The following is a 23,241-nucleotide window of genomic DNA, read 5'->3' as shown; positions in this document are numbered from 1 at the left end:
AAGACTTTAATTGGGTATGATTTTTGTAACTGGAACATTTATTGGGTACTTTTGACTTGTTTGGCATACCCAATAATCCAATTGCTTGCATTGTGTTCCAGAGGCATTAATTGGGTATTTAATGACACATACCCAATAAAAGTTTGTCTAAGTTTTGTCTGTCAAATTTAGTCCAACTGTGGGACTTTCCTGTCAGCTGAAATCGAATTCATGCGGAATGCCTTTGGTTTTATCACTAAAAATGAAGAATCCAGAAGAGTTCCAAGCAACTGTGACATGTGATGAGATTATCTATCAGATGATAGTAATGGCTACCAACATAAACAGAAAGGCATTGGATCCCTGAGTGTTACTGTGTAACAACAACTTTTAAAGCCAAATTTTCTTACTGTTAAAAAAAGGTAGGCTATTTTCCTAGTTATACAATGGATATACATGTATTTCTTTTTCTGATAAAGTAATGACATGATTTATTTCGATTGTGTTAGTTCTAATTAAGGTGTACCCAACAAGTTTGTCTATAAAAGACAAGTATTTTCACAAATTGTCAATTGTTTTTATAAAATTTGTAAGTTCCTGATGTCATTAGCATTAATACTGATTTTCACAAGTTGCGTGTTCTTTCACATTATATATATTAGCACATTTAATTTTTTTTATATACAAGAATTTCATCATATTATAGATTGGACCCTGGAATAAGTTAACACACACAAAATGACAAAATTGATGATATTTTTATTGCCAAACAGCTACATTTATTCAGTATAGCTACAACTTATCTCATTATCACACAGAAGTATGCTGGAAAGGACAGGGAGGGGGTGTTACTGTATGAATGAAAGCAAGTTTACTTATGCCTTGTTTACATCACATTTATCTGTGGATAGGACTGTGTTTTTGCCTTGATTCTTCCATGCACCGCCTTTTAATGGTAATTATAATTTATGATCATTAATAAATTTATTTATTTTAATCTCTAATGGCTTGAAAATTAAAATCCAGATAAGAATTCAAATATCATTCATTACCCCTTTACATACATGTATATTTAAAGAGAGAAGGTAAGCCAAAGGCTCAAGTGAGCTTTTCTGATCAAAATTTGTCCGTTGTCTGTCGTCGTCGTTGTCGTTGGCGTCGTTGTCGTTGTTGTTGTAAACTTTTCACATTTTCATCTTCTTCTCCAGAACTACTGGGCAAATTTCAACCAAACTTGGCACAGAGTATCCTAGGGTGAAGGGGATTCAAGTTTGTTCTAATGAAGGGACACGCCTTCTTCCAAGGGGAGATAATTGCGATTTCATGAAAAAATTATGGCATCTTTCAAAAATTTTCTTCTCAAGAACCACTGTGTTAGAAAATATGAAACTTATTTGGAAGCATCCTCAGGTAGTGTAGATTCAAGTTTGTTAAAATCATGACCCCCAGTAGTAGGGTGGGGCCACAGTAGGCGATCAAAGTTTTACCTAGGAATACATAGGGAAAATCTTTAAAAATCTTCTTCTCAAGAACAGCAAAGTTTTGATTGGTCATATTTATATGGAAGCATCCTCAGGTAGTGAAGATTTAATTTTGTTCAAATCATGACTCCCGGGGGTAGGGTGGGGCCACAGTAGGCGATCAAAGTTTTACCTAGGAATACATAGGGAGCATCTTTAAAATCCTTCTTCTCAAGAACAGCAAAGCCTTGATTGGTCATATTTACATGGAAGCATCCTCAGATAGTGTAGATTAATTCAATTTTGTTCAAATAATGATCCCCATGGGTAGGGTGGGGCCACAGTGGGCGATCAAAGTTTAACATAGGAAAACATAGGGAAAATCTTTAAAAATCTTCTTCTCAAGAGCAGCAAACTCTTGATTGGTCATATTTATATGGAAGTAACCTCAGGTAGTGTTGATTTAAGTTTGCTCAATTCATGACCCCCAGGGGTAGGGTGGGGCCACAGTGGACGATCAAAGTTTTACATAGGAATACATAGAGAAAATCTTTAAAAACCTTCTCAAGAACAACAAAGCCATGATTCGTCATATTTATATGGAAGCATCCTCAGGTAGTGTAGATTCAAGTTTGTTTAAAATCATGACCCCTGGGGGTAGGGTGGGGTCACAGTGGGCGATCAAAGTTTTACATAGGAATATATAGAAGAAATCTTAAAAAAATCTTCTTCTCAAGAACAGCAAAGCCATGATGGTCATATTTATATGGAAGCATCCTCAGATAGTGTAGATTCAAGTTTGATAAAATCATGACCCTCAGGGGTAGTTATGATCCACAATGAAAGTTTAAACTTCTAGGAAAAAAGTTACAGCTAGTCAAAAAAAATATGTAAGCATACTTAGTTAGTGTAGATTCAATTTTGTTCATGTCAAACCCCACTCCCTTTTAGGGGTAGGTTGGGACCACTTATGCATTTATGCATTGCAATACTAATTTGATTTTTGCTTTTTTCCTAGCCACAGTGCTCAGGTGAGCGATGTGGCCCCTGGGCCTCTTGTTTATTTTCAAATAAAGCAGAATTCATTTTTTTTTCTTTCGATTGAAAACCGCTCTTGTCTTTATATTACCAGATTGTGGTAGATGAATTAAATTAAAGATTGAAAAATAAATGAGTTACAATATTACATGTATAATTCATATAATTCGCATGCATTGATAAATGCAGGGTTAGATATTTCTGGGGGTGTGTTTGTGGGGATGGGGAGGGGAATGAAAAGACAAACTTTCAATTTTGTTAGTTAACAAGTGTGTAATAACTTTTTCTTTTTAAAAATGCTTTTTATGTTGTGTCGATGCACACCTTAATTATATACTGGAATCTTACAACTGTGATCATGATCATTAACAACAGCAAACACCAAATAAAGAAACTGAAGACCAGTTCTGCTATTATATGGCTAAAATGACACCTGAGAATAGCGATTGAGATTTTAAATCTTTGAAAAAATGGTTTTATTAGTATTTAATGCGTACAGCTAGTACCCCGGGATTTTCTAAATATATCCTTTAGCACAGACACTTAAGTTGTAGTTTTTAAGTGCCTTGTAAGATCTTGATAATCTAACCCCCCCCCCCCTTGGACAAAAATGCATAGTGAATTAATGTTCCTTTTTGATGCAGTGATTATAATTAAATCAAAAAAAAAATTAAAAAAAAAAAATAAATAAAAATTAATCCGTTTTCAGAAATCAAACACAATTCTTTTTAAATCAATCACTGAGTTTATATATTCATTACCCCTCGCAACGGAGTCGGAGGGGATATAATAGTGGGTGGGTGGGTTAGTTTTTCCTTGAGTGCATAATGGAAGTGACATACTTCGCACTGGGATCAAAGAAGTATGTTGCCTTGATTTTTATTTATTATATATTTAATTTATTCACCCATTGTGTGATCTTCTCGTATTCCAGTCACATAAATTAAATTGAATGAGGTGATAATATAGCATAATATAACAGTATTTTACTTTTCTAAGTGTCCAAGTGTGTGCAATCAAGTTCGAAATTTTCACCATCATTCACCAGATTTAGCTACATAACTTACCTACATACAGGGAAGTTGCAAATTACAGGTTTATGTTTATGTTTCCTCAATTATTTTCGGTACTTTTCAAGCATGTAAGCATTTATTTTTCAACAGCATTTGTGTAATCACTATAATTATCTACATAGCTTGAATTTCTACATGCAGTGAAGTCGCCAATCACGCGTTGTCGCAGTACTTGGTCACTTGTATGTTTTTTTTTTTAAATTTTCATATTGTTAAAATTAAAGCACAGAAAAATTATAAATACACTGGTCATAAACAATTAGTTTTTCTGTCTGCAATCTATAAGAAATTATTGAAAATCAACACTAACAGAGCATCCGACAAACAAAATTATGAAACATGCACATTGAAGACAGAGATGTTTGCGCTTCCATGAGAGACAACAATTTAGTTTTTGTTCACTGTAGCATGTGGTGTAAAAGTTGTATGTAAACAATAATAGTTGCAAAGTATGACACACGCATTTAGTTATAGATGTAATAAGAAATCATTCATAATTATCACTGCTCAAATACATTTACACTGATTATTAAATCAAATTATTATATGATTGAATAATTTCCATCTCTCTGATTGGCTAAGATCCAACAATGTTAGAAAAATACTACCTTATAGACCTTCACGTGACCTTCCAAGTCAATATAAGGAATTATTTATTCTACATTGGACCAAAAATAGATAGGGAAATTCCAAATTGATGCAAATAGTTTTGGAAAGTTATTTTACTTGCACCTGACTTCCACTCATGTGAACATAACATTAACCCACATGAATTCTTGGGTGAGGGGTGGGGTGGGGATGGGGGTTGCAGAAGGCCTGCCTCTCTCCCCACATTTTGAGAATGTAAAGCTTTAATTAAAATTTTAAGGATAAAAAATTTCAATGAAAGCCCCCCTCCCCTCGTTTATGGACCTTTACATCCCACTAAATAAAATTTTGAGTTGGGAGAATTCTTTTCCTTTCTTGGAGGGGGTGGGGGGATGGGGCTAGTCAAAGATGGCATGGATTGTTTAATGAGTGTGTGTCATTTAATCATTGAATCATATAATAAAACAATTATTGCTGTTTTTTCGGGCTCGGTGAATATTGTACTCCTCAGGTGTCTAAATCATCGTATTGACCTCAAAAAGCAGCAATGATTGTATACTGTAACAGTGTATTCAATGGTGCCCCTGTCAAGGATATCAATCCCCTTGGCATGTAAAAGATTGTTTTTTTTTTCTGGTTTTCGAAAAAGAGAAGGCTCACTGGGGCCACCAGAGAAACCCAAAAATCTTTCAGACCTGAACATATCTTTTCACTGCCGAAATATGGCTGAAATCACTCATGTTATGTGACTTCTAAGAGATTCCCCAATGTATCGAAACTAATCACATTTTCGTTTGAGTATTTTGCGTACGGGTGCTTGTATAACATTAGTTTTTTACAATTATCATGATCAACAGAACAAGAATATGTTTCCTGATATGCTTTGAAGCGTTTATAAACTTAAATATTTATTATCAATTTTACGGGAATTTCTGTCAGTCCGCGAGAGAATATAGTGGTCAACAATATGCGGTCAACAAAAGTGACATGTCATGCAAACAAAGTTTTGATTAATAAATCAATAAATATTTTATATATTAATAAGAAGTATTTTGAAAACAAATTTTTACAGAAAATTCACAAAATTGAACATTGTACAAACCAGGTTATTTTCACAAGATTGACGTGCTGGTAGTATATAAATAAACTTATTCTTGCGCTGTCATGCTAATGAACAGAGCAGTTTTCCCGCGTTAGTGATGAATCGTTCAACACAGCGAACACTGCTTATGTTGGTTAAAAAAAAAACAAAAACAAAAAAACGAGAAGTTTGCAGTAAAGAAGGTCGAAGTAAATCAATTACTAATATCAAACGGAAAAAAAGAGCTGTACCAGTTGAGAAAAACAATTTTGAAATTAAAGTTCTTATTTCTTGTGCAAGCAATAAAAGATTTCGATTGCTGCTGAATTATTTTGCGGTAGACAATAATTTAAACCATGGCTAAAAACGCCATAATGTATTGGCATGTGGAAATCGCATGTTTATTTAGTGACATTAAATGTATTGGTTGATATTACATGAACGTATCAGTGATTCTGATGTCTAAGGATAATGTTTTGTAGTTTTTAAAATTTTATGACCTTAATGCATCGAAAACATAACTGACTTTTAAGTAGGCTTAAAGGGTTAGATTTTTTCAGCACCGGACAACTTTGTGCTCCATTTTCTTTTCAGATTAACCTAAAAATGCTTGCGACAGAAGCCAAGATAAATTAAAATTTATATATATATATATATATATATATATATATATATATATATATATATATATATATATATATATATATATATATATATATATATATATATATATATATATATATATATATATATATATATATAACACTGTTGAGAATTTCTGTCTTCCACAATCTAGATCTGTTTCAAAGCAAGCTTTAAATACAGTAAAGGTCACTTAAGTGTTTTCCTTTACTATTTCCAGCTGTGTCTTGCTATCAGATGCTTATCATGTGTTAAAGTGAATTAATAGTACTGAATGCAATTAATAAATAAAGAAAAAAAAGAGTGGTGTGTTATATATAGATTTAATGTGAAATGCATATTTACAAATGTGAAGAGATTAAGAAATCGAATTAATTCAAAAGTAGATAGGTCATGTTAACAGTTAGTATATACATGTAATGCCATTGTGATGAATTTAAAGTCTTCAGTCAAAAAGCCGAAAGCATTGAATTTTTAAACGTGTATATATGTATCAATGAAAGTCAAGAAGTTGAATTGTAAGAGAAATGGAATATAAAATGTGCATATCAATTAAAGTCAAGTAGTTATGTTTCAAGAGTGACTAAACCAAACAAAATGACATATAAAATGCTCATTTCAGTTAAAAGTCAAGAAGTTGAATTTCAAGAGTAGCTAAATCAAGCATGTCAAGTGAATCAAAATATTTATTGTGCATATCAATGATCATAAAGGACAGGGGTTGAATTTTAAGAGTGGCTAAATCAAGAGAATTGAAATATCATATGTGCATGTAAATTCTGAGAGACAAGAAGTTGAATTTTAATAGTAACTAAATCAACAAAATTGAATTATGTAGTATATATATAAATGAAAGTAAAAGATATGAATTTTAAGATGGCTTTATAACGAGAATTGGAACATGTTGATGTTCATTGTCAAATGTCAAATTATTTCTCAATTTACATGTAATAAAGCAGTGAAAATATTCAATGAGCATGTTAATGATATAATTCAATTTGCGCTATTTGTAAAAAATAATTCCCTACTTGTAATACTTTTGTAGGTTGGGCCTCTTAGTTTGAGATATGTGTGTAAAAAGCTTTTTATGCCCCCGGATCGAAAGATCCCGGGGGTATATTGTTTTTGTCCTGTCTGTCTGTTTGTCTGTTTATCTGTTTGTCTGTTTATCTGTTTGTCTGTCTGTCTGTTGTCAACTTTAACCTTGCCCATAACTTTTGATTGGTTGGAGCTATGACTTTCATATTTCACATGTGTATTCCTTGTGACAAGACCTTTCTTTGGATACTATCATATTTGACCTTTTGACCTTGACTTTGGAGTTTGACCCACTTTTGCAAAATTTTATGAGACTTTAACCTTGGCCATAACTTCTGAACAGTCGATGCTTGGGGTTTCAAACTTAACATGTGTATTCTTTGTGACAAGACCTTCCTTTGGATACCAACAACTTTGACCTTTTGACCTTGCCCTTGGAGTTTGACCTACTTTTAAAAAACTTTAACCTTGGCAATAACTTTTCAACAGTTGGTGCTTCGGGTTTCAAACTTCACATGTGTATTCCTTGTGACAAGACCTTCCTCTGGGTATCACCTCGTTGACCCTTTGACCTTGACCTAGGAGTTTGACCTACTTTTGAAAAACATTAACTTTGGCCATAACTTTTGAATGGTTGGTGCTTGGGCTTTCATACTTTACATATGTAATCCTTGTGACAAGACTTTCCTTTGGATACCAACCACTTTGACCTTTTGACCTTGACCTAGGAGTTTGACCTACTTTTGAAAAACTTTAACCTTGGCCATAACTTTTGAATGGTTGGTGCTTGGGCTTTCATACTTTACATATGTAATCCTTGTGACAAGACTTTCCTTTGGATACCAACAACTTTGACTTTGACCTTGATGTTTTACTTACTTTTAAAAAACTTTAATCTTCGCCATAACTTTTGAACAGTTGCAGCTAGGGCTTTCAAATTTAACATTTTTTTATCTTTTGGCCTGGATTTTGACTTGCATTTGAAAAACTTTAACCTTCGCCATAAGCTGCCATACGGGGGCATCAGTGTTTCACAAACACATTTGGTTTTTTTTTTTGTCTATTTAGAAGTTGTTTTAGTTATGTAATATGATTTAACAATAGTTGTGCCATTTTTCCCTATTTGAAATTCCTAGTCACTTGATATATAATATTTCTGTCAAAAGATATCGAGTGTCCAAAAACTGTTACCGGTAGTTTTAATGAACATATTCTGTGCTCTGTGACCATTTCAATGATGGAATTATTTAATATTTTGTAATTAATCAAATAACTTTAAATGCAAGCTACATTGTCATTTTCTAGTATTTTTTTTTTTTCTTCTATGTTTAAAGGTTCTATTTGTGATGAATTTTTATACATTTAAGTAGATATTTAAAGAAAAAAATATATACGTGTTACAAAATACATGATAGAAAAGGCTGAAATAAAATGATATAATTTTATTTCTCAAAGAAATCAAAAAGAAAAGATTTTAAAGTGATAGTTTTCATCATTGCACATAATATCACATAATCCAAATATGGATTAGAGACCTCAACTCATTTAAACATTATATTAATCAATACCATCAACTTGTAGCAGTACTTTCAGCACTTTGATTAAGTTGGTCACTACTACAGAACATGTCAGCCTTGAAGGTTTTGATTGCAGAAAAAAAAAAACCTCATATGCAATAATGCATATATCAACTGAAGATCATGAATAAGTATCAGTTAGCTGGAACTAAATTAATAATAAATACTAATAGGTATCAGTTAGCTGGAACTAAATTAATAATAAATACTAATAGGTATCAGTTAGCTGGAACTAAATTAATAATAAATACTAATAGGTATCAGTTAGCTGGAACTAAATTAATAATAAATACTAATAGGTATCAGTTAGCTGGAACTAAATTAATAATAAATACTAATAGGCATCAGTTAGCTGGAACTAAATTAATAATAAATACTAATAGGTATCAGTTAGCTGGAACTAAATTAATAATAAATACTAATAGTTAATTGCTGATCCCTTTCTTCGTTTAATGTACAAAACATCCGATAGGTAATAAAGAACTCTCAATTTTAGTTTTGTTATTTAAAACATGACTATAAGTGTCCTATAATTGCGTCAGGATCCTTGATGTTTTGAATATAAACAACAGTTATATACAGCAACATAACGATATAGCTTTACATAATAAAGAGGACACGAAGCTTCAATGCTTCCAGTTTAAGATTTTACATCAAATAGTTTCTACAAATAGCAAACGTATGGAATGCAAATTAGCTAAAACAGAACTTGAGATCACGGTAACTACTACAACTTTTCTGCGCACGCGTAAAATAAGGATGAAGAAATGAAGCAATATTTTCATCTTGGGTCATACATTTTTTTTCTCTCTATAAAAGAAGATCTTTTTAGTTTCCGAAACCTGTACATTTCTGAAACCCAAAACTTTCAGGAATTGAGCAAAATTATGCAAAAAATCTATGTTTGACAATTTTCTCGTTTGTGCGTCACGGTGTCTCTTTAATATCAGAAACCAGTGAATTTTTTTTTTTTTGGAACACTAGGATAACAGTTACATGTCAAATACAGACAGGGATAATTTATTACGCAAGATCCCTAAAAGGGAAATTGCATGCATAGTATCACTTTTTTTCATTCAAAATGGGTGGCACCGCCTTAAAATGTGTCTGTCTATTTTGTTTTTCAGCCCGTGTTAGATGAGAAAAAAACCTTTTGGAATTTTAAAGTATTAGATTTGCAAGTCAAAAACACTGCTATAAATCTCACAAATGAAAACATTTTGAAATATCTAAATTCCTTCTTAATACTCGTTAATATATACCAATGTTATATGATAAAAGACATCTGGATGAGTGTTTTCTCAAATTATCTGCATGGTTATGCTGGGGAAAGTGTCACATTCTCTCCGACGACTGATACAATTTACACCTTTACGGAAATAGATGACTACATTTGTAAAAAGAATACAAAAACAAAAAATCTTAAGTAACTGTTATACATGTTTTACCCTTACCTATAAGGGAGGCTGGAAATATTATTGAGGCTTTTTCTAAAACAATTATAAAATGAATTTATTCATAAAAATGAAATACTTAATATAATAAAATGCTGAAATTTGAAATATTATACATATATAATTATGAACGATTGATTATAGAAAAAAGAGAGGAGGAAAGATAAATACATTCATAAAGATGCCATGTAAGAGAGCCAGAAATCTATGGTGGAGTACCTAAAACTCTGGGAATACACAACTAATCTTCCTTCCAACTTAGAATAATTGCACATAAAACATAATACTTGTCCAATTCAGAAATATTGTTTTAGTTTCTGTTCATTAAAAACTATGTTTAACAATTTACATTCATTACTCTCCTGTTTGAAAAAAATGCAACCTTTCGTGCATGTATAACACTGAAGTCATAATCAAACTCAAACTAAGAATTGAAAGTGTGGATGTGTTCTCCAACTTAGAATTAACTACTTTATTCAAATTATTACATAATCATTAAAACACTTTTCTGAAATACAAACCTACATACTATCAAACGGATATATTTCATTGTAAAAGCTGAATAATTGCAACATTTATCATTTTCTGTTATGTGTGTTATGAAGACAGATGCCGATCTAATTTAGATGTTCAGAAAGAGGATTAATATATTGTATTATGTGTGCATGTATTAAGGTGAATGAAACCGGCTTTTTCCATACTTCTATGGTTCCTGTGCAGTGTTGTATTATACTCAGGTGACCGTTAAGGCCTTTGGGTCTCTTGTTTAATTACTTTACTATGTACATTTTATTTTAAAAGCTCCACAAATTCACCCATATATCCGTGCATGAAACGAAATTTGTCGAGATAACAAACAGTATTCCAGCTCAAAAGTCCATTAAACATTACAAAATACGAGCAGAACAAACACGGACCTCTAAGACATCAGAGGTGGGATCAGGTGCCATGGAGGAGTGAGCATCCCTGCCGATCGGTCACAAGCGCCGTGTACTCCTTGTCATCATCGGGAAATAACGGAAACATCTGTCGACAATTCAGTGTGCAAATATTGGCCTAACAATTAGTATGAAAAAAAGTTAGTCAGCATTTGACATAATGAAAGATTTTATTTGCTGACAAGGTCATTGTATCGACCATAGAACTTGCAAAATGATGACTTTAAACGAGACTGCTGATATTCTTGTGTCTTCAACTTGTTTGTCAATAACTTGCCTCGTTTTAAAAATACTTCGCACGTAGAGCATGCTCTGGCGTATCGAATCAACTGGGAGACATAAACGCCATATGCAGGTAATAATTATATTACTACATAAGTAAGGGAAGTTGACGATAGAAAAGTTAAAGACATCACGTTTATCATAAAATTTTGTTGTTAGGTTACCATTAACGTCTTCTTTCTAGTAAAATATCCAAATATGAAACAGATGTGTCAGACTCTGTGGTATCTTTTATTTCAAGTTCACTGGGATATATCGAGTCAACATATGAATGGAAGTAACTATTGTTAATTGTTATTACGTCGTCGATATATCTAAATGTCGAGTTGAAGGGCTCTGCAAGTGCTTTCTTCTTCTCATGTATATCTTGTGGTTGGAATTATTGTTAATATCTATGTCTCCTTCTCTACGTGTTATTAAAAGCAAAAAGTAGAAAGGTTGCACTTATTCAATGGTTCATGTTGTAAACATATGAAACGTTACACTTTTCTGTGCTACACGTATCAATGTACAACCATGCATGTATAAAAAGCAGGATTCCTGTGATTTACAATCTAATAAATAAAACATGTCACAATGAGTAAAATAATGATTTTTTTGTGTTTCTATCAGACTCGGAAATGCAGGTGAGGAGGCACTCCATTGCTTCCTTCTACTGAGTCCTGGTTTGCTTCATGTTTCCACTCCTCTGGCACAAGTTCAACTCTGCTCTGACTAATTCCTCTTTCTCTCATTTTTTTCCTAATAAAAATAAAATAAGATGCAAGGATCTTATTTTTCAGGACTATTTGCCCGATGAGAGTCATATCAATATGCAAATATAAAAATTTGGTAAAGATTTTTATTTTTTTTTTTAAATTGTTGTCTATAGAAAAATTAAGTTTTTGTTTCATAGTCCCCAGGGGCCATGTCAGTCATAATAAGTGAGCAAGTTTTAATATATATATATAAAAAAGAATTCACAACAACGGCTAGCTAAAGCAACAAAGCATATGCAATGAATTCAAATTAAGCAACAGTATATTTATATTATCAAAGTAGTTATTTTAAATCTCAAACAATATATACATTAAGCTTGTAAATCTAGAATTTTGAACAAAACTTGTTTTCCCATCTCTTCCTTACTCACCGAATGAATTTATATGTAGAGTGGCCAACTAAAGAAAAAAGAACAAGGCAGAGAACAACTACTATAGCTGTCAAAACCGTGTTTCTTCTCTTCAAATCTGCAAAAAAAAACTACATTAAACAGAAATGAATACTCCTGATCAATAACATTAGTACTGTAATGCATTACATTCGGCTGTGTATTCTATTTTGCATCTTTGGTGAAACGCAGTCCCGCTTAATCAAGTACACCTCTCTCTCTCTCTCTCTCTCTCTCTCTCTCTCTCTCTCTCTCTCTCTATATATATATATATATATATATATATATATATATATATATATGCATACAATATAAATTTTGTAATGGTGCAGGATGAATTTCAAGTGCAAACATACGCAGTAGAACCTAAACGTAAACAATATCAGAGCTTGTGATCATGTTAATAAACACGTGTGTTTGTTGTAATAATGCTATGAAAAATTTTCATATTTGTTCAATTTAATAAAATCTAGTTATTTTTTAGATACATAAAAATTTGTAAACGAACTGCAACTGTGTCCAAGCCCCTTTTAAGTTGCAGTTCCTGGGTCTGACAGATTTGCTTTAGATTAAGACAGTCAGGATACTCTATGACCCTCAAAGCTCTTGAACTGGACCTCTTGTTACTAAGCATTCAGATTCATAGTATGTAAATTACAATGCAAGAAAGCATATTATAAATGACAGTGACTTAAGAATTTCTTGAATACCATTTAAAACGATATTGTCAAAAATTTACTAAACTCTTGGTGTATAATTTAGTCTTTACTAAACAGTTCTAATAGATGTAATTAGAATATTAAGTCCGCCGAAAACCAGCATTATACATGTATATAACAAGTAAAATTGATGCAAAACATCAAATCGGCCTCAAACAAAGTTTAGCATTTCAAAAAGTACTTTCACAACTCTGAAAGGTGCGGTGCAAAATGTAGAAAAAAATATCCTTGTGTCATTCGCAGCTGTAGCATATTCAAAACAACTTTTACTAGTTGAATAACTTAATATTTTTAATTTTTATTCATCATGCACTTTTACCACTTAATTATTAGCCGGAAAATCATAACAATTTGCTTTCTTATCTTACACACTCCCAGGTTGGGGAGTACCTATTGTAAACTCTTTTTATATAATCATAAATTAATAATCATCTGATGAGAAATGATAATGAAATTGAAACATTAGAACAGCAATTAAGACCTAGTGTAAAGTTTTTAAAATATTAAATACTCATGATTTTATACGTGTTATCATTTAAGTATTATTTTACTGAACTAATAAATAAATAACGTCTCATTTCCCCATGTGCACTTTCTAACACAACCACAAATAGGTCGGCCGCTGCTGCAGTCGATAATAACTCTCCACATGGTCGCCCGCGTGGCGCAGTGGTTAGAGCGTCTGCTCTAGCTAGAGTCGCGGAGTAAGGAGTTGATCCTTACGTCGCGTGTTCGAATCCCACTGTGGGACGTGGAGACCGGTCCTTCGGATGAGACCGTATAAACCGAGGTCCCCTGTCGCAGTAGGTACTGGCACGAAAAAGATCCCTTACTGCTCAATGGCCGTAAGTGCCGAGTATAGGACAAAATTTGCAGCTCTCCACCGGCAAGTGGTGGCGTCTCCATATGAGTGAAAAATTCTCGAGAGGGACGTTATACAACATACAAACAAACAAACAAACAAACACTCCACATGTGCTAAATACAATGTATGACTTGTCATGCGACTTTAATACAAACTTGGAGTAACTCTAAAACTTTGAGCGTGATCGATGCCAACAAATTTCTTTTGAGAAAAAAAAAAATGAACAAATTAAAAATGGGGGAGGGCGGGACACTTTGAGGGGGACGTGCGGATCCATAGGGAGTTATCATGGTATAAAATTTCATTGCAAAAGCTCAGAAGTTTCTTGAGATATCGCCCGGAAACAAAGGTGCTACACACAGACAGAATGTATGAATTTACAACATTGACCTTTGACCATTTTTTACATCAATATTATCAATATCAATATGGTCTTCCTTAGGCACCAGGATGTTGTTTTGTCAGATTTCATTGCAAAAGCTTTAAGATTTCTCGAGATACTTGTATCATGCAGACATGAAAGTGTTAAATCAGACATAATTTATGAATTTATGACTTTGACCTCTGATCTTTTGACCCCAAAATCAATAGGCTTCTTCTTTAAGCCATTGGGAATAGTTAGGTAAAATTTCACTGCGAAAGCTCAAAGGCTTCTTGAGATATCGCGCAAAAACAAGTGTTGCAGACAGACAGAAATACAGCTAGACGGACGGACAGACAGACCGAAATTAATATCCCAAATTTCAGTGAAATGTCATTATACATTCATTTTTGTTCTCATAGAATACCTTTACATTCTTTGCTTGGAACATTTTCCTTATCAATGTTTTTATCTGTTGTCTGTGATGTAAGAATTGTTGTTGATGGCAATGTCGTTGATGTTGATGTCGTCGTCTCTGTTGTCGTTGAAGTTGATGTCGTCGTCTGTGTTGTTGTTGATGTTGTTGTTGAAGTTGTCGTCGGATATTCACATGTTCCATTCGTTCCTGAATAATAGAATCAAGGAATTGAATGCATTGCCTACACTGGGAATGGTACAACTTTCTAAATCATCGAATTCCAAGTGTAAATGAACGGAAGAATTAAAAATGAACTTAATATATAATTATTATTGTGTAGGTAATATTTCTGAAAATTCAACACGTGACATTTTGTAATAAAAAATAAATATTTGCTCTACCGAAGCAGAATCTTTCAGGACAGGCGTCCAGTGCCGGTAAACAGTACACATAATAGGTGCCGCAGTTCTTTATCTGAACATCATATTCTTTAACACAGCAACTAGAGAAGCCGGTCTTACATAGTTTCCCGGAAACAACACCATCAGCTACTTGTGGTAAGGTTCCTGAAAGTTAAAGTCAATTTCTGCTTTGACAAATACGTATTCACTTTTACAGGCTTTATGAGACAGAAAAAAAGACTTGTTAAGTTTGATTTGCATTGATTCAGATAAACAAGCTAAGGAACAAAATATTATAGTAAACAAAAAGCAATGATATATCTAATAAGTAAAAAAGGTACTTTGAAGTAAAATATAGTAGTATACCATTAAACCAGACTGGATAAATCGCACCACAGCTGCTGAGGGTGGGACACTGGTCCAGTATAGGTTCGTCTGATTTGTACCACCCTGGTGTCTTGTATCTGTCACACGGTGCATGTGGTTGTGTCCCGTCATATGGACAATTTTGTGTTCGAGCATACGGCTCAAAAAGAACTCCAGCTACAGTACATGGATCTTTAAAAAGAAAATTAAGCATCTTTGCAATTTTTGACCTACAAGCTTTTTTTATTCTTTATTACTTAAAATAATCAATATTGATTGATTAGACGATTTTGAAATCGTACCTCAAATTAAATTGTTTTTCAAATGCAATAAAATAAAAGATTGAAAAGAATTAAACGCTTTTTATATTTTGTTTTATATCTTTTTTTTTTAATAATTTAAAAGTTTTTTTTTTTTTTTTTTTTTTTTTTTTTTTTTTTTTTTTGCTGTTGGTTTCACTCTTCTTCTTGAATCACTTCTCATTCCTCACCTACACATTTTACTTTCTGAATCATGCTTGTAATTTTTTTATTATCGAGTAATTCTTAAAAAGACATTCCATTCTGTAATGAAAATAAGATTATGAGACCTAAACAAATGTACAGCCATTGATAATCCTCTTTAAAACTGAAACCGTGTATTCAAGCTCTTAAACGCACCGAGACTTCGTGAGTATTTTGTTGATTGTTAGTAGATCTACATGTTTTTAGCTACTTAAACTCTTTCTATTAGATTTATGAATAATACAAATAATTGATAATCACGATGATGCACATCGCATTCCATGCTTTAACTAGAGGTCCTGTGAGCACTGAGCTCACAAAATGATAACCCGCCTCCCATAAAATGGCTATGTTTTGCTCTGGGAGACAAGAAAAAAGTGTCAGATCAAAAAGTAAAATAGAAGGTCACCATGGCAAAATGTAATAAAGAATCTGTGAAAGTATCATTAATTTTTATTCAGTCGTATTGAAGGAGTTGCGGATAAGAGATTGGAAGCCTTCAATATTATAGAAAGAATGGCAGTGCCCATGTTTTGCTATGGGAAACCCTAAATATGTGTCCGATCAAAAAGTAAATTAAGAGGTGCACAATGGCACTTTGTAACAAAGATTCTTTGAAAGTCTCATTAAATTTCATTCAGTGGTAAAAGAGGAGTTGTGGATAAGAGATGGGTACCCCAAGGTGTAACAGACGGACGGACGGACGGACACCCTCATCACTATATCCCCCCAGCTTTTCAATCGAGGGGTATAAAAAATAATTCCATCGTTTACTTACATTACCAAGTGTTGTAATGTTCAAATTACCCCCCCCCCAACCCCCCCCCCAACCCCAACACACAAAGATTCTTCGCTTATTTTCTTTATCTTTCTTTTAAAAAATTGTATGTCGTAAACATATTAAAGATTATTTTCCGCAGCATTATGTTCATATGACATATAACTACTACTTGCCAGATTCCTTTTTTTTAAAAAATGTATTAAAATAAGACAGGTAAATATAGGGGGAAATAAATACATGTACACTCACCAGTGACACCACTGCAGTAATATGTTGATTCTATACAAAAAGATAATTAAAGGAGAAAAAATAATCTATAACATAGACAATAAGAAAATGAATAAGATACAGGAATTAAGAAAATTGTTGGACCATTCTGTTACTTCTACAATAACAAAGGCTTATTATGTTTTTTTTTTCTTATTTCAGAAAAGCAATTGCTTTATCTATGAATAAATTAAAATTTAATGAAGTAAATGAAACCAAAACAAGATAATAAGATCAAAAGCACTGAATTTTATTGTGTATTTTTTTTCTTTGCTGAGGAAATAACAATATTAAATATTCTTACCTACAAGAATCTCTGAATTTAAAATGAAGACGGAAAATATCGAAAGGACGGAAAACTTGATCTGTATCAGGAAAGAAAATAAAAATGTTACTGCTAACTTATCAGGTTTCAACGAGTATCTGTAAATTCAAAGAGGAATAAATAAATGAAATAAACGGTTTTTAAAGATAATAATAGTAAAGGACACAAAATATATCAACATTTATAAATGGTTTTATTTTTGAAAGTTAATTTACGCATATATGTTTGCAGTTTTATACAATACCTCGTTGAATGTTTGCCAATTATGTATAGTTTTACGGAAAATAGTACTATATCATAATATCGATTGCTGTTTAAAACACAGTCTCGTCAATGCAAAAGGCAATTAAAATGTAAATTCTACGCAGGAAAACCCAAAGAGCTGAAACATTGATTCAATCCAAGTAGGTCATATAGAACTATATGATTTTTGCATTATTTTATTTCTTTTTAGTAATAAAGAAGAAATAAAAATTTAAATTTCCTTTTTCTATTCATCTAATAAAGCTGTATGTGGCATGGCAAAATTAAAGAATTTAAATCATATCCGTATAAACAGGTTGACGCCATTTTATTAATTTTGTCCATGTAATAATCAATTTGTATGCCTGATAAACAAATCCCTTTGTTCGAATCATGATGTACATATTGTAAAGATGCAAAGAATAATCATTAAAACTCAGTTTCTGCATTTACGAGGTGATGTACATACACATATAAACACACACTTACACAGCTATATAAACCAGGAAGTTGACAAAGCGAAACAAAGAGATACACAATGAAAGAAGCTGCAGAATATTGAGCCTTCGCTTACCTCCATTTTGTATTATCCCTTACATCATAAATATATAGGTTCCCCTTCTTTAACTTCTTATTCTTCCGGATCAGATTGTATGTATAACGCTATACGTTATAAATAAACAACAGATCATGTTGCACTTCACAAGGGACCTGAATTTGAAAAAAAAAATATAAATATATAAGGTTTCAAGTCTGTGCATTTAAAACCCAGTTATGAATAAAGAACGTTCATTCTACGCAAAACTGCCGTAATGAATCAATGATCGTAAAAGCTATTCAATAAATCGATGTTTTTTATGGCGTTTTTTTTTAGAATCAATATGCAGACAACAATTGTATCCATGGTACATGTGCAGTTTCAATCATTTTGAAATAAGGAAGTAAAATATCAATTCAGATCAATGCATTTAAAATCCAGCATAGAATAAAGGACTTCAGTTATACGGGAAATTCCCGTTACGGGGAATTCCAGTTATGAATCTGTAGTGTACCATAAAACAGACGGTTTTATAAAAAAAAAAATCAATATGCAGATAATACTTACAACATAGTAATAAGGGTGGATCCAGGACTTAGCGTTTGGTTGGGGCGCCATATGACAAGGGGTTTTGGAACTGCTAGAGATCGCCACAACGTCAAGATCAGTATCCGGAGAGGGGCAGAGAGAGAGAAAAAAACCTGTAAATTCCTGAGAATTTCCTGAGAATCAACTCTCAGAGCTTTATTTTGACACAAAATTGACTGAATTTTACCTTTATTCCATAGAACTATGATGTCACAGTAAATTTTTCATTTGATCTTCAAGCATCAAAGAAGTAGATTTTCATTTGAAGAAAATAATTTGAAAAAGGGTACAATTAAACTTGATTGATGGTATTTATAAAAGTCGTTTCAACAAATCAATACACCCCCAAATCCCCCATATATATATACATAGAGAGAGAGAGAGAGAGAACGCAAAGCCTTTACTGTTTTAATTTACCACATTGTTTACCTGGTGTCCTTTCTGCCTCTCTGGTATATTTTATATCTTTTAGATAAAAACATGATGACTTTGTTGCAGATTTAATACACGAAATATGTTAGAAAGGACAGTTACTCTAGAAACGAAACAAACACATGTATCTCTTATTTTCTGTCCTACAAAAAATTAAATTATTGATTTTTATAATTTCCGAAGACATTTATTTTTTTATGGACGATTAAAGGTTAAGTGAAAGGCAAAATTAAAGAAAGATTAAATAGAAAAAAATCACTAGGTGCAATACAGGATCAAAGGAGGATAAGAATTACCTTTAAGAAGAAGAGCAAAGAGTATTGTATTAACATCTATGTACACTATCTCAACGTTCAAAAGTGTAAAATATTACTGATCCGACAGAACAATTCATAATACAACGAGTGCGGTGTCCTTCAGCTGTAATTTTAATCGAAAAGTGAGCGAAAACTCCATGTTCACAGAAACAACCTTAATGTTGATATATCATGTAACATTAAAATATTTGCACCTTAAAATAAGTGTGTCATAAAGAGAGGGTATTTTAATTTTTAAAAATTGCAAAACATACCAAAATAAAATTCACAGGATGTTTTCAGTTAATAGAAGCAAAGATTTAACTTAATTTAATTCAATATGCGCACAATTGATTTACCAGATGCGTTGGAAGCAGTCAAATTTGATCGTCTAATCACAGAGAGTTTAGAATCTATACTCTCAAAAATCATGTTTAATATGCAAAGTTTCTTTTGGGCATTTCTGCTCTTACTTCGGTTGTTTTAGTGACGGACCAAAAGCCCACTTTAGCTGAAGCATATCAAACACATACAAACTAAGATTTTTTTTTTTTTTTGATAATATAGATTTTTATTTCTCTTGAAGAAGGAAAAAGAACGATTTATTGCATTTCCTGATTGATATCTATGACGGTCAATGGATCTTTGCAGACAGTCTCACACTCGCTCTTGCTTTGGAATAAGTTCTTGGAGTGGGCGTTTGGACAGTCGGACCATAGAAACGGTTCACATTGACCATTACTGCTGTGGTAGAAGTAAAGGACAATGGGAGGTCTAATCCTGGCGACTTTACCACAAAACCTGACAGGGGGAATATCCATGCAATCTGTGAAAAAAAACAGCATTGCTCAAATAAAATACTGTAAACTCCCAGATATCTAATGTATAAAATAAGAAATTATTAAGTAATCTTTCCTCAGACAGTGTGGCCACCGACTTTTTTGGCGCAAGGAAGGGACTATGTTCTAAAAATATTTCACATTTTGGTTATTCATTTTTAATATATATTTCGCTTTTCAATCAAAGCTCTTGCCCTCAAGTAAAACCTAAAATTTCCAAAAAATTTAAAAAATATAACTTTAGAATGTTTACCAATCATCTTAGTTTTATTTATCAACAAATATCTATTAATATATTTTAAATAATAAAGTCAGCCTTAAAAAAAACAGCTTTTTTTCAGTATTAGCCAAGAAATTTTACAGTTTTGTTGTGAAATTATGAAAACTAAAGTTGCATTTCAAAATCTTTTCATTTATCAAAGATCTACCTCTCGAGACTTCAAGAAAAATGTTGAAAACACTGCATTTATAAAGCTTTTAAATCAGCGTAAACAGACTAGCTATAGCATTTATTTTTAAAGAACAGAATAAGCTACGCGTATAAATTCTCAGTGCGACGTCCATGACTGCCAAACGCAATCTTTTGGGAAACGTTCAAACAATATAAAATGAAATTTCTATAACGAAATATATTCAACCAAAAAAAGCCAAAAACAATGCAAAACAAAATTAAAAATAAAATAACAAAGTTAACGAACAGAAAAAAAAAGAAAAGAAAAACAAACAGGTACAAAAACAATCAAAAAATCCCAAAATCCCAAAAACCCAAAATAATAACCAAAAAGAAAAAAAAAAACAATAATTATTAAAAATATCTTAAAAACATGACATAATGACATACCTTTTAAATTATAAGTTATACCCAGATAACATGTCACCAATGATATATTTAGAGTCAGCAGACAACATAGAAACCACTGCATATTGGGCTGTTTTCAGAATTCAGTCTTAAAAACTGCAGTTTGCTTTCCTGTCCATACAATACCAGAGACACCACCTGTTTTTAAATAGTCCTCTTTATGGACGTTAATCATTCCTAACCTTCGGCGATGTTTTAACATCATTGCAAATTTTAGATCATTACTCCCAGCAGATGTTCATCCTCGATAAAGAACTCTATAAATGTTACACAGTTAATATAATCATATTTGTTTCAATGCATTTCTTTAAAATACATATTTTGCAAATAATAATAATGTTATGGTAACATCATTAAATCAATGCCACATTTTATATTCTTTAAATCATTTTCTGTGTGGACAGTTATTCGAGTTGGCATATCTCAAAATCACATTGACAGGTCATTTAAGCTCAGAGTTTGTAAACATTAAATTACTTGCAAAATTTCATTTTCCCGTGTATTTAATATTTTAATTTCCAATCTTTTACTTTTTCTGAAGAAGCAAATAAAGATGTCCTATTTCACACCGATGAAGAGAAAATATATTTCATAAGTTTTTCATATAGCGAAATTTCTGCAAGTGACATACAGATATCTTTAAACATAATTATTCAAATTTTGTTCACATGCCTACGCAGAAAAAGAGTAACAAAAAGTTCAAAATATTATCTCCAATAATACGACGTTTATTGTATGAATATCTTAAGGTTGTTTCAATCTCAGATTAAATAATATTTATGAATGTGAAGTAATTAGTGTGAGTAATCTTTCAGTGTGTTTTGATTATCTGTGTTTTTTGTTCTACATACATGAAATGTGAAGATAACGAACAGTAGTCAAGCTAAAAAGTCCATTAAAATAATATTGGGAGCAGTGAAAATATAGACCTCTGAAAACATCACAGGTGGGATTAGGTGCCATGGAGGAGTAAGAAATACCGGTCGACCTGTCACACCCTTGTCATGATCGGACAAAGGGGGGAAAAATCCGTAGACTAATTAGTGAAAATAATGGCGTAGCAATATGTATACAATAGAGTAGTATTCAGTAAGCATCCCCTGTCGACTGGTCACATAAGTATATCTATATTTTTCTTGGTATTTCAGTTTTTCTTGTTAACTGGCATAAAACTATAACATTCAGGTGCGGATCCAGGGTTTTGAGTTAGGGTAGACACTATTAGGTGGGAAGCCGTCTGGGGACCACAAGCGTCCCTAATGGGTCCAAGACACTATCCCATTTGGTCATCCGAAAGCGACCCCGTAAGCTTTTGAAATTCAGCAAACAGACCACTTTATTTTGACTCAAAATGAGTGTAATTTTACCTTTGATACATCGACGTATGATAGTGAAACTATATTTGAAATATTTTCTTTGGATATATTGGGCGCGGGCGCCGGGAGCCCCCTCCCCCCCCCCCCCTCCCTGCCTGAATCTGCACCTGATATGTTAGAATAGAGTGTAGGTATCCGAGTCGAGATTCTTTTGCTGTGGGTCCATTTCCTCTAATGATCCTATCCCCAACAATGTTTCAATAATAGTCTACTCCGCTAAGTAGGCAAACCTACTTCAAATGATTCTTTATTGTCTGAGATTGTGTACGATTCGATGTGGCAAGTCCACGTAAATATATCAGATTAACGACTGATTTGATATGTATCTGCATTGGTGCTGCTATTTTTGGAATGATTCGAACATTTAAAACTAAGCTTTCTCCATCTTCTGTTTTAAGGTAAATCATTGCTAATTTCAGTTTTTCAGTTTTCTGTCTCCTTTGTCGATTTTGTTCTCCAAATCCAGAAAGATCTATGATTTGGTTTCCATCTGTGCTTAAATTCAATCTGTTGGCAAGAGTTTCTGTGATAAATGAAATCTGTGCGCCCTCGTCTAACAAAATATTGGCCTCTGCACTCTGTTTTCCTGAACTTACTTTTCCGATTGTAGTTTTCAGCATAATATTTAGTGCTCTCTGTGTTAAAAAAGAATGCAAATTGCTTACCTCAGGGTCCTTAATTATTTTGAGACTCCTAGGAGTTGTTTATATTTTCATGCCTGTTGGATATGTCATTCTTATCGCATTAGCTAGTGTGATGACGCTTGT

The 23,241-nt window shown here is 32.6% G+C and overlaps 2 protein-coding genes across 2 annotated transcripts; both read right to left on the bottom strand.

Annotated features, from left to right (window-relative positions):
* Positions 1 to 10,031: 10,031 nt before the first annotated feature.
* On the bottom strand, positions 10,032 to 18,295 carry LOC133180822 (oncoprotein-induced transcript 3 protein-like). The gene is made up of 8 exons (XM_061315281.1): positions 18,121 to 18,295; positions 17,283 to 17,343; positions 16,961 to 16,990; positions 15,428 to 15,619; positions 15,062 to 15,226; positions 14,670 to 14,867; positions 12,280 to 12,376; positions 10,032 to 11,891 (listed from the first exon to the last, which is right to left on the bottom strand). Exons 1-8 carry the CDS (start codon positions 18,124 to 18,126, stop codon positions 11,759 to 11,761), a joined length of 882 nt encoding a protein of 293 aa, XP_061171265.1. The 5' UTR covers positions 18,127 to 18,295; the 3' UTR covers positions 10,032 to 11,758.
* A 1,689-nt stretch (positions 18,296 to 19,984) lies between these two features.
* On the bottom strand, positions 19,985 to 21,193 carry LOC133180821 (U-actitoxin-Avd3k-like). The gene is made up of 2 exons (XM_061315279.1): positions 21,081 to 21,193; positions 19,985 to 20,226 (listed from the first exon to the last, which is right to left on the bottom strand). Exons 1-2 carry the CDS (start codon positions 21,160 to 21,162, stop codon positions 20,003 to 20,005), a joined length of 306 nt encoding a protein of 101 aa, XP_061171263.1. The 5' UTR covers positions 21,163 to 21,193; the 3' UTR covers positions 19,985 to 20,002.
* Between the last annotated feature and the right edge of the window lie 2,048 nt (positions 21,194 to 23,241).

The sequence above is a fragment of the Saccostrea echinata genome, unplaced genomic scaffold (assembly GCF_033153115.1).
Source record: "Saccostrea echinata isolate AGI-Se365-2 ecotype Australia unplaced genomic scaffold, CSIRO_AGI_Sech_v1 ptg000007l, whole genome shotgun sequence".
Classification (NCBI taxonomy): domain Eukaryota; kingdom Metazoa; phylum Mollusca; class Bivalvia; order Ostreida; family Ostreidae; genus Saccostrea; species Saccostrea echinata.
Note: the sequence above shows the minus strand (reverse complement) of the source record. Positions and strands in the feature narration are given on the sequence as shown.

Bases quoted from the DNA above. Each gene is read 5' to 3' on its own strand.
- LOC133180822 (XM_061315281.1), bottom strand. The intron at 16,991-17,282 runs GTAAGAATATTT...CTTTTTGTATAG, and splicing joins AAATTCAGAGATTCTTGTAG to AATCAACATATTACTGCAGT. The intron at 15,620-16,960 runs GTGAGTGTACAT...TTCTTTTTAAAG, and splicing joins TTACTGCAGTGGTGTCACTG to ATCCATGTACTGTAGCTGGA.
- LOC133180821 (XM_061315279.1), bottom strand. From the start codon at position 21,162: ATGCAGTGGTTTCTATGTTGTCTGCTGACTCTAAATATATCATTGGTG. The intron at 20,227-21,080 runs GTATGTCATTAT...TTTTTTTCACAG, and splicing joins TATAACTTATAATTTAAAAG to ATTGCATGGATATTCCCCCT.